This window comes from Hippopotamus amphibius, chromosome 2, assembly GCF_030028045.1.
Source record: "Hippopotamus amphibius kiboko isolate mHipAmp2 chromosome 2, mHipAmp2.hap2, whole genome shotgun sequence".
Taxonomy (NCBI): domain Eukaryota; kingdom Metazoa; phylum Chordata; class Mammalia; order Artiodactyla; family Hippopotamidae; genus Hippopotamus; species Hippopotamus amphibius.
This window is the reverse complement of record NC_080187.1, coordinates 70,819,319-70,831,923: the sequence shown is the minus strand read 5'-3', so window position 1 is coordinate 70,831,923 and position 12,605 is coordinate 70,819,319. Positions and strand designations below refer to the sequence as shown.

General features: G+C 43.2%; 1 protein-coding gene across 2 annotated transcripts in view; it reads right to left on the bottom strand.

Moving 5' to 3' along the window:
• The window catches only part of FRMD3 (FERM domain containing 3), a 280,138-nt gene that overhangs the window by 93,435 nt on the left and 174,098 nt on the right, over positions 1 to 12,605 (bottom strand). For both annotated transcript variants that reach the window (XM_057724971.1, XM_057724970.1), the window contains exons 4-5: positions 10,612 to 10,690; positions 5,390 to 5,487 (exon numbers count right to left, since the gene is read on the bottom strand). In XM_057724971.1, the coding sequence (XP_057580954.1) occupies positions 5,390 to 5,487; positions 10,612 to 10,690 (177 nt within the window). The remainder of the gene's footprint in view (positions 1 to 5,389; positions 5,488 to 10,611; positions 10,691 to 12,605) is intronic.

Here is a 12,605-nt window from a genome sequence, read left to right as displayed (position 1 = left end):
GGCTGGAGCGGCTCGCTCTGAGATTTGTGCAAGTGTGGCTCACTCGATGAAAAATCACAACATAAAGGTACCCAAGAGGAATGCACTTAAAAATAAATGGATTGCTCTTCAAATTAAACAGTGTGTATCTAAGGATGGCCGAGCATCCCAGGTTAAGCTTGTTGCTGGGCTCTAATTATAGGGTACCTCCAGAGGGTCTTTAAGGGTTAAAAGAAATGCCTGCACATCTCTGAGGACCCAGAGGGTCTATGGACCTAGGATATGCATCGAGCACAGCCTGAAGCACCAAAGGTAATGTTCATGCAATGGGAATACTTTCTACTGATTCTACAAGCTTGCTAAGGAGAATGAGCCAGAAGGGGCAAGTATCTCAGGCAGAAATGGCCCAGGAAAGTAGATTAAAGATGGTGAGAATATCGTTCTGGAACTTGATCACCAACTTGACTTTCAAGCAGATAAAAATCAATGCGCCTTGAGCACATCTGCAAAATCACATCCAACTCTCTAATTTGTATCTACTGTCCCTTCATTGTTGAATCATCTAATGACTGTAAAAGGATAAAACTGGGAGAAAAGCAAAGCTCTTTAAAGCCTCTTAATAGAGTTCAGATTACAGAGTTCTTAAAATAACCTAAAATGTATACCACAGGAGGAAGGACTTTTAAAATATGACCCCCAAATGCCATCAACCATAGAGGGGAAATTGATTAATTTGATCATATCAAAATTAAAATATTTCTGTTTATTAAAGGATATCATAGTCAAAATAACAGATAAGTTGAAAGAATATATTTGCAAAATTTAAATCTGACATGAGCTAATATCTAGAATAAAGAAAAATCCCTACAAGTCAATAAGTGAATGGACAGGAATTCCAACAGGAAAATGGTCAAGGACTATCAACAGCCAATTCACAGAGGGGAAACCCAAAGAACTCGTGTATGGAGAGCAGCTCCAAGTCATCAATAATGAGCTATACGAACCAAAACTAGAAGATGTCACTGTACACCTATGAGATTAACAAAAAGTTTAGGAAGTCAGATGGTTCTATTGTTGGCAGGGACATGAGGAAACAGATGTATACTTGTACATGTCTGGAAGATTTTTGAGGCGTGGAGCTCTTCTAGAGAGCAATCTGGGAGTATTCAGTCTAATATTATGACCCGGCAATCCCATTTCTGGGCATATATTTTAGAAAAACTCCAGATGCGAAAAAAAGATATGGGGTAACTTGGATGTTTATTATTGCTGGGGGCAATAAACAGCACATGGGCAATGCACCCTACCGGCTACTCTGTAGCAATTAAAAGCAACAAAATCGATGTATACTAAGAAGCAGGAACAGATTTCCCCAGTGTTCTGGGCATAAAAAGGAAAGATTACGGAGTTTTATAGCCCTATTTATGAAACTTAAGAGTACATACACACAAAATAATACCAATCATTTTATAAGGATTTATGCCAAGTCAAAGATTACATTAACCTAGTTGTTGCCTTTAGGAATGGAAATGGAGAATAATGACTAGATGGGCCCAAAGGAACCAGTGATGAAAGTGTGCCACAAACTGGTGATTAAGTCAATCTAAGTTTCAAAAGAAACACACCCAACACACCTACACATACACATCCATGCCCCTGTGAGCTGGCTATTGACCCCCAAATTTAGGAGCCTGTATAACTCAATGCCTGTTTTTCCACAGGGAATGGACCACTGATATTACACTAGGCTATGCCCAATGCAAATGTCAGCTTGCACAGTGGTTGGTGGTATTGTTTGTGTCTGTGTTGTTTTGTGTTGTGTTGTTTGTGGTGGGCACTTCTCTTTCCAGGAAAACTTGTGAGGTACAATGGCCTTGTACTGCTAAACACAGCAGTAAGTAGCCTGGCAAATGCCAGCAAACCGAGAGAAGAAATGCCATGGAACCTGCACAGGGTTGCTGACAAGGTAAATGTCAACGTCTCCCCCATCACATGCCTGGCTTTCTTGTTCCTTAAAGCTTGTCTTTAACTCTGAATTCACCTGAAGCAAAAGGCAGTTTATAAATGATTAAGCACTTCTAACTTCAAATTTTGCATTCCATACCAAGTGGAGTTGGGTAAGCAGCCTGTGGTTCTCTCTCCTACATGTGACATTGAGGGTAAAGTTACAACAAATTACATACAGCACATGGGATGGCTTGCGAGAATTAAAAATTAAGATTAAATTAAATCAAAGAGAATTTAACTGTCAGCAAAATCCAAAGAGTTGAAGCAAATGGATGAGTATGATCGGGTGATGGTTAGTATAAAGGGCACGCATGGCAATGGCATTTGCCCTGGTTTAGAGAGGACTCGTTCCAAAAGAACTTGAGATACAGGACGTTGCAGCTCCAGGGTCGACTGCTTTGGGAGCCTTCCCTGACCACCCTTCCTGGGTGAGGGGCCCTCCTGGGGTCTGAGCAGGGACCTCAGGTGTCCCTCTATTTAGACATTAACACAGCATCACAACTTCCTGTCTACTTGTCTGTCCCCTGCCCCCACAGGGACTTCACACTGCAGTGCCTGCCACCTAGGAGCTGTTCCATAAATGTTGAGAGAACACATGAACAAATACACGGGTGAGGTAATGAACCAACCACTCTGTCCCAAGCATAGAAAGAAAGCATACATTGGTACAATTTAGGCAAGCACTCTGGTTCATTTAACATATTTAGTGGAGAACTTACTGTGTGCCAAACACGGGGTACCACAGTGAAAAAGACCCCCGTGAATTTGAAATGAAAAAGTGAAAAAGACTTCCATGGAATTTAGATTCTACATAAGCAGCAATGCATAATAAGCCCCAAACAACTCAAGATAACTGCAGCTATAAGTGCTTAAAAGACAACAAAACAGGGGCATGAGAAAGAATCATGCACAGAAAGAGGCTACTCTAGTAGTCCAGGAAGGCTTCTCAGACGAAGGGACATCTGAACAGAGTTCTGAATATCTAGATGGAGCCACAGATCCACAGGGATTGGACACACCAGGCAGAGGAGATAAGAACAGCAATCCTGCCACGTTGCTGTTTTGTAGAAGGAACGGGAAAGATATTTGTACCAAGAAAAAACATAAATAGGTCCCTAAGGCTTTGTGTGTTTGTTTTGCAATTTGCATTATGAGGACAATGGAAAGCACGTAATGAATATGCTCACTGTATTCAGCGTGTACAGGTAGTGAAACTCGGTGGCTGCCTGTTTCATACACTGAGAATATTCTGCAGCTTCAACATGCTCCTTCAAAGAGTGTTAGCAGACAAGAGGCCAATAAAAAGTCACATGTCCTCGGCTTTCTAATCATTTACTCCACATTCCCTATCACTCTCTGTAAGCATAAGCAGTTCTGACAAAGCAGATCTTTATCTGCATTGGTAACGATCTCTAGAGCTGCTGTAATACCAGCCCGAGCATCGGAGAACTTTATGAATCCAGCTTTTACTGGATTTGCTACAAATGGCCCCTGTACACCACTGCGTTTTATAGCTGAAAGGTTTTTTTGAGGCCTGCCAGTTCATTTCCAACTCTGCTCTCTCGACAGCATCTGTGAGTGGTCCATGATAACAGCAATGCGGGATAAGATAGGGCCCTGATCATCTGGATGGAGGCTTTGTGGCTTTATTTCAAACATAAAGCAGGATGGAGAGTCTCCCATTGCAGCTCCATATTGAGCTCGTCCTTGGAGAACTGACCATGATTCACTAATGCCTAAATCGTCCTGAAATCCTCATATGTTGGGCTGTTGTTCGGATTAGCATCGATTTGCTTTTCCCTCATGGAAGACAGTGTACCCCAACCAGGAACTTGCAGTCTTCACAGGGAAGAAGAACCATGGGCTTTGAACAACCCTTAGCTCTATGCAAGAGAGGCAGCTTTCAGACGCACACACTCCACCTCTGGGCAGATGGAAGGACTATTTCCCATCAGGCTATCACTGTCATTCTGACTTTAAACTTGAGTATCTCCAAGGGTTTCAACACCACTGCCAAAAGCTGCTGAGCAGCACTAGGTTGTTCCCAGAGGAAGGGGAAAAGCAACACAGACAGACTTCAGAATTCTCAGAGAGCACACAAACCCAGACACAGGGTCCTAGGAACTATTTCACAGCACAGAGCATCCCATGGGGACAGCGGTGAGTGACAGTGAGGCCCCCAGGAGAATGACAGGTGTCTCTCTTCACCTGTGAATGAAGCCTGGAATTGTGATCAGACAGACGATTGTCATGATCTACTTATGACCCCATCATAAGCTCCTTCATTATTTCAGATCCTCTATAAGGCTGACATGCTCACTTGGTAATCTCTCTCTCTCCCCACTTCCTTCCCCTCCCTCCCTCCCTCTCTCTCTCCATCCCTCCTCTTTTCTCCTCGTTCCCCTCTCCACCCTCCCCGTCTCTCATTTACACGTGATCCGCTTCCACGCGGCAAATGGCTGGAACACCGGAGTCCCTGCTGCCAGCTGCCTCCCGGCCGGCCCAGGGGAACAAAGCACCTGAGTCGTTCTTCACTTGGGTCCCGGGCCCGTCCCCATGGCAATGTGCTGCCTTGGGCCCTGGAGACGGCCTCCCCTCAAACGTTTTCTTTTTTCGTACAGGTCGAAACATCCAGAAGCTAGCCCTGGGTCCTCTGTGCTTGCTGCTTCCCCTACCCCACCCTCTGGTGCCTGTTCCACTCTGAACACGTGTCTCATGCAGCTTCACACAGCAGGGAAGGGGGTATGACCACCTCATCCAGTATACAAAGACAGTGAAGAAAAAGAGCTTAATCATGTGTCTGTGGTGAAATAACCAGGAGATGGGAATTCAGGTTCAAACTGAGGAATGACAGGCTGTGAGCCTGGGGCTCTCCTCACTGTGCTACGTGGCCACAGAAGCTAAAGAATTAGATACAGTGCACATATATACACCTACTATTCATGTGACTATGTATATGTATAAATACTTTAACATTTCACTTCAAAGGTTTGAAAGGACACCTGTTTGATACCTACCTTCCCAGACATAGATTCCCCACACCCATCATGCCTCACGCTCGGTGGTCAGAGTGGAGAGCACAGAACAACCCGTAGCTCTTCAGAGCATCTTATTAAGTCATGCATCCCGGCCCCTTTGAAGCAGAGACTCCGGGACCTTGGGGCCTTGAGGACCTCTGTTCTTGCAGAGGCCCCGGTGACCACCACAACCCAGGCTTCCACCAGGACCCCAGAGGCTTGGGAGGGAAGGGGAGGAAGGGCTCCGTTGCTAAGTACCCAGCCCTGCCTGGCCTCAAACACGACACCGGCTGGATGGGCACAGGGCAGGGAGGAGGGAGGCTCTGGACAGCCAAAGCTCTACTGTCCAGTACAGTGGTGGGGTGGGCAGCAGTGGCCACACTTACCTTGAACGATACAGGCACCCAGGTAGGCAGCATCTGAAAAGGAGCAGAGCAGGCGGCCGTGGAAAATATCTCTTTTAATTTGCAGGTACAAAAGGTACCTGCAATGCAAAAGGAGAAAGAGTCGCCCTAAGTTTTGGCTGAGGCCTGGAAGAAGTGGAAGGACTGTTCATGCTTTATCCTCTACCCACACCCCTCGGAGGGCAAGCAGAGGAAAACTGAGAGAGGGCCCCAGAGTTCAGAAAGCATGAAGTGTCTGCGGCAGCTTCCAGAGCCGTGTGGCTGGCCCTTTCCAAAGAGATACAGGAAGGATGAAGGAGAGTCACAGCCCAGGGGCCACTGTCCCTGGTGATGACAACCACAGGATCCCAGCACCGCCACCATCACGACCACCAGCACCTCAGATACAGGCTGCCCATGCTCTTCGAGGGAGGGAGAGTCAGGAAACCGACTCAGTCTACGGAGACTAGTCCCAGGGGCAGAGAGAGCCTCACATTAATCAATCTCAAAAAAACTTGGTTAGCGGGCCAGAAAGCCAACTTATTTATAGCAAGAACGGTCATCTGTTTAGTGTCCTCTCCCCCTCTCCAGGGATGGCAAACTCAGATGACTTCCGGGCCAGACACACCTGATACTGAGTGAAATGGGCCGCGAGGAAGGGGTCGGGAAGCAGAACGGAGGGTGTGGGCTCCTGCAAAGAGGCTCCAGCAATACGGAGACTGGTTTAGAAGTGAAATCCTTTGAATTGTAAATGTTGCAGCAAACTTTATTTTTGAAAACACGGTAGAGCCAAACAAAAAATACACATGGGCCTGATTCGGCTGGGGTTGGGGGAGGTACCAGGTTGCCTCCCCTGGCTGAGGCTCTTCTTGTCACTGTCCCCTCTGTCCCTCTATGCTGATCATGCTGTCTTCAGATCTCCTACTTCTTAGCTGGATTGATTCTTCCATTGAAGGCTGTCCTACGGTGTATTGTTTCTGATGAAAGAAACTTCACAGATGTGTGAAGATTCTTTTTGTTTATTTTAGAGTTTAAGTCACAGAGACCAATCTTTTTGTTTTGTTTTGTTTTCTTTCCAGGTTCTTTAGGCCAGGTGGGGGCACCACTCGATCAGTCCCAGTCACCACCTCCAGGGCTCAAATAACCTAATCTTTACTCGGCCTGTGAGGAGCTTCAATCCCACTCAGAGAGCGTGACTAGGTGCTCAGATCACTCAGGCGCTGGCAGCCCACCCACACCCCACACCCCAAGAGCTCGCCATCTCCAGACATACAGATGCACTGAAGGGTCCAGTGGCTCCTTGGTGGTTCCATTTGCTGAATCTTTATCTCACACTTGCTTTATACCGTGACAGTGTTAGGCACTGGGGACACAGTGGAGGCTCAAATGACACTCTCTGCCCCCAACTTGGTATGGAATTGTGTGCAGGATGCGAAGGTAGTCCCTAATAAATTTCTTACCTGGAGTTCATGTGCATTTTATCAAAGGAACACGATTACACTCGGTCGTCAAGGACCCAGAGGTGCTCCCTGAACTGGTGCCTCTCACACTTTAGTGAGCACGTGAATTGAGATCCTGTTAGAATGTGGACTGCGATTCAGTAGATCTGAGTTCATATTCCTAATAAGCTCCCCAGTGAGGCTGAGCTGCAGGCCCATGGACCACACTTGAGTAATAAGGTTTTAAACCAGAGGTTCTCAGCCCGACTGCACATTAGAATCACCTGGGGGAGCTTTTAAACAATACCAATGTGGACCCTACCGCAGACCCAGTTAAATTGGAACCTGGGTCCTCACAAAAATGTGTACATGAGTGTTCACAGCAGCATTCTTCATAATAGCTAAACCAAATGCCCATCAACTGATGAAAGGATAAGGGAAAGTGGTATATCCATACAATGGAATATTATTCAGCCATAAAGGGAATGAAGTACTTACTGATGCACGCTACAACATGGATGGACCTTGAAAACGTTAAGCTAAGTGAAAAGCCAGATAGAAAAGGCCACATATTATACGATTCCATGTGTATAAAATTTCAGAATAGACAAACCTACAAAGACAGAAACATAGCTTAGTAGCTGCCAGGGGCTGGAGGGGAGATGGGAATCGGGAAGGACTGCTTAAGTACTGAGTTTCTTAACTGGGGGTGATGAAAATGTTCTGGAAGGAGATCACAGTGATGGTGGCGCAACTTTGTGAACATACCAAACCCACTGAATTGTACACTCTAATATCTGCCTAAAGAAACTAATACTTTTGAAAATCCAATTGCCTCAGAGTAGCGGTTCTTAAATTTTGACATGCTTTAAAATTACCTGGAGGGCTTATGAAAATACAGATTGCAGGGCCCCATCCCAGGTCTGGGACAGGGGCCAAATTCCCCAGTGATGCTGTTGCTGCTAATCCAGGGACCTGACTTTGAGGACGATGGCCCTAGACCATTCAGAATACCAAGGTCACACAAATACTTGAGATGCTGAAATCTTTCCTTTCTTAAAGAATGTAAACTACCAGGCCAAATGCCATCACGTTTCTTTTCTACATGTTGAATGTATGCATTGAACAAAAAGCATTCCTTTCCATGATTTGGTGAGTTTAGCAGTGAAAAGTAGTTTCAAACAAATATTTACTGCTGAATGAGAGGTTTGGGTTCTGATCCTATAACTCAGAAACTGAGTTTGATGAAAGCTTCCTGAGAAAAGAAAATCAGCTTTCACAACAGCTGAGTTTGTGTTTTTGCTCATATTAGTGAACTCGGAGATAATCACAGATTATTGTGGATTCCACATAATCCACTGAGCCTTACAAATGGCTTCAGCTTCAGATACTCATTTTTTAATATAATAGCCACCACAAAAAAAAGTAATGCATTTTCCTTTGGTCTCACCCCTCCATGCATGAAAGAATTAAGCAACAAAAACACAAGAGGATCTGGGGCATACATTATTATGCCACCATTAATGATATGCTTCTCTATCTAACATTAATTTGAAGATGGTTCTTACTAAAAAATTTATTACATTCAATTGTATATAGCATTTACAAACGCCCCAGAAATCAAAAGGATTGTAAGGTGACTATGTAAATGAAGAGATAAAAGGAGGATTTTAAAAAATGATTTCAAATGTCCTTTTTTGGTAGTATTTTTGTTGTTTTGCGCTTTTAAAACTGCTTTTTCTCAAAGTTCTTTACCCCTAAGCCTGGTCATGAATGTGACCTTAGCTTCTCATTTATTAAATTCTTCTTAAATTTTAGATTAATCTTACGATAAAATAACTTATCAAACAAGAAAAACTAAACTCTTTCAAGACAATTTGAATCATAAGTACCCGAGCCATTGCACAGTTTGTAGATTCCTTTTGAATTCTAATGACTGTGTTGAAGCCGAAAAGCCCATTTCTACCTGTGCAAGGACAGTATTGTCTTAATTTCCTTTGGAGACAAAAATGTTCACAAAGTTCACTATTCATATCCTAACTATTCAGACAAATGCAGGGAAATGCCAGCAAATTTAATTGAGAGGGATTTAATAACAATAACTAAAATAACTGTTAGTAATAACTTTTTATATTTAATAATAAATAACTAAAACTTTGTACCCTTTTACTTTCAAATGGGACTATTCTCAACAATAACAAAAGATCCATCCTTAATTTATATTGTGACACATATTCGATTTTCATCCTCCAGACAAGATTTTAAAGAAATGACGGAAGTGAGTCATTTTGGCCCCTGACAAAATAATGCCTGGCATTACTATTTGATTTGATCTTCCTAATTACACTGTTAGCACCCAGAGGGCAGGACAAATTTCTCTCTCTCTATTTATTTATTTATTTGGTAGCTCACACAGCCCCTACCCCTGGGCTATGGAGATAGCAGGAACTGAGGAAGAGCTAAACAAATAAATGAATAAATGTTTCAAGCCAAAGCAGGCTGAAGCCACATACCATTTGATTTCATTTATATGAAAAGTCCAGAACAGGTAAATCCACAGAGACAGGAAGTAGATGAGTCGTTTCCAGGGCTGGGTGATGGGAGAGTGGGTAGTGACTGCTCATGGGTACAGGCTTTCTTTGGGGGGGTGATAAGAAATATTCTGGAACTAGATAATGGTGATGGTTGCCTAACACTGTGAATTTACTTAATGCCACTAAATTGTACACTTTGAAATAGTGGAAATAATTTATGTTATGTGAATTTTACCTTAATTAAAAAAAAAAAAAAAAAACACAGGCCAGATTGTGAAACACCAACCACGAATTACAATGTCCATCATTTCCTTTCCCACGCATACCCTGCCCCCCCCCCCCCCAAGCACAAACCTCCACCAATGGCTGTGCACAAATTACTAACAGAGACTGGCTCCCTTCCAACACCACCTTGCACCACTCTGGTGGACTTTTACCGGACCCTCGTGGATAATGAGGGAGCACGATACCTAAAAACCCAGCACGTGCCTCTGCACACGATGATCAGAGCCAACTGCCTTTGCTCCTCGGCTGCATTCAGACACATGCAGATTATTCTGAGAGACGACTAGACACAGTGACTTTTTTCAGCCACCAAACCAGAGCTTCACTAAGAACTAAGCACACGGGGGCTCTTCTCCATCCACCCAAGTGGCCCTTCCCGGGACCCCGCTCAGTGGCATTGGCCAAGGCTATTCACAGAAGCCAAAACCGCAGAAGGTGGACTACTTACACATGGCCCTGACAGAGGGAAACAAGAAGGGAGGAGGCCTGAGAACCAGAAAATGCAGAGAGTTGGGCTGAGAAGAGTCTACAAGGAGAGCGAAGCCGGCTCCGGGGTCGGTCATTTAGCAAGTGGAATGTGGGATGACAAACAGTCCATTCTGTCAAGGGATCTTTTCCCTTCCGGAAAAGCTTAAATCCAAAAGATAGGCCCTAGGGGCTGCACTAGCTATGAATTTGCCCATATCCTAAAGACAGTCATCTTCTATTTATTTTTAGCACCCCACTGTCAGATGTTTTCAGAGAGCACCTCCTCCTTATACCCACTGCTTTTTCATGCAGTTAATTACACTCCCAATGACAACAGTTTGAAAAATCCCAAGACAATTAAGTGCAAGAGAAACATTCCAAGCCAAATGCTGAGCTGAGCGCCTGCTTGGTGGAGACGTTCTGCTCTAGACAGGAGTAAAACTCAGAGGCCCTGGCTGGTTCAAGGTGCACGTTAAACATACAAACAAACAAAAAATACCTGGTGAGCTCTTCTTTAATCTTCAAGGGTTCGTGTGGGTAGAATTTCACTCTAAAGCACATGGTGTATGGTGGATGAGCTGAAACATCATAAAGAAAAAGCATGAGAAAAGCAGCAAAAGACCACGGACTCAAACACACACAGGAGAGTCAGCCATGAAGCCTTCCAGCCTAGCTTGGGGGGTGGGGCAGGGGGATTTTCTGAAAGAACAGATATCATGCCCAAGAAAACAAAGCAACAGTGACAACAAAACTCAATGGAAATGCTTGACAAGACGCCTAAAGCAAACTCAGGATACAGGCAATCTAGTCAGTCAGCACAGCTTTCCATGTCATGGCTCTCTCTTTCCTTCTCTCCAGGTCACGGCTTCAAATAACATTTTCTCTTCCAATTCTTCCCATTCTCTCCTGACAGATAAATTGTTCGTAAGTACCACTCAAGTTTTTGGCCTAGTGAAATATTTTTTTAGCCTGTGAGGTGGAAATATGCCACTGCACATGACTAGTTTTCCCAAAGTGATGGCACCGTTGAACTAAAATCAAAATTTTAAAAATGGACATAGCCACGCACAGATTCTACTTCATGTAATTTTAGTATTATTTTAGTGTTATCTATCAATGAGGCAGTCGCTTGCATGAAAAGAAACACTTTTATAGCTTCCTGTTTTGTCTAAATCAATGCACTATGCAGACTGAAATTCTGGTTGAGTGGCATTGATTCTGGAATGTTTTAATCCGAGAACTCAATAACGAGCCAAGAGGATTCTACAGGATTTCTGATACCTTTTAATTATAAGACCACTGTTGATTTCCAATATTAACCTAATAAATGCACACAAGTGTAGTAAGATGCATTCAGATTTCAGCTAGCATATAAGATGAGCATCTTAAAATCAAAGAAATACAATGGTTAGTATTATTATTTCTATGGATCTGACATACCCACTCATTATTTGTCTCTGTATCAGTACAGTTGCTTGGGATCAGCTCTGAGTCTACATCCAAATGTGAATATGAAACAGCACCCTATTCTGTTTTAAATCCTCTTTCATAATAAGCAGGGGTTAAATCACCAGCCAATTCTACAATGTCTGGGGCTATTCTGTATGTATACAAATTCTTTATGTAGAAAGGACTATTGGCATAAAAATGAATGTATGATGAGGATAATTTAATATGGAAAACAATTATCTAAAATAGTTTGGAAGAAAGCATCTAAATACCAGGAAAACATAGCACCATCTTGCTGGATTCTCAGCAGAGAAAAACTGATTAAAAATACACACACACACACACACACACACACGTACGTCAGAACCCTCTGCTCAATGCTCCACTTCCTCACCAGAAACTAGCAAATTTCTTAACCAAGTTGGGTGCTCCTAACCTGACCTGGTGCTCCCTAGATTTAAGAAAGGGAACATTTTTCTGGAGCACTAGGAGAAAATGGACACCTCCTATACAGCAAAGAAACAATGAAGAAAAATACAAATGATTCTTAAGTCATTCATCTTTCACAATATCTAGAAACTCAATTTTGATTCAAAATATTTTATCTTTATACATTCCCCAGATTTCTTTCAACTTGTTCAAATCATCACCTCTAAAGAATGAAAACTAATAGTTTTTTTTTCATTATAAAACTTCTGGAGTGTCCTTAATAGAAAGGTTGAGACAGTTTTTATAAGAGCAACAGAGTAAAAATAATAGCATAAAAGAAACTTTTCCTCCTTTCCTTCTTTCTTCTTTTTTTATTAAAGTCCTCAAAATTAATACATGTTTAAGCACAACCAATGAAACTAGATAGATAGACAGATGATAGATAGAGGACAGACAGGTAGATAGATGGATATTGATAGACGGATAGATGGGCTGTCCCCTCTCACTTTTCTTCACTGTCTCTGTTCCTGCCTCTTGTGTCCCTCGGGTCCCCACCCCAACCCAAACTCTCCAACCGCTATTAACAACCACTTCATCTCTATGCTTCCTCACTTT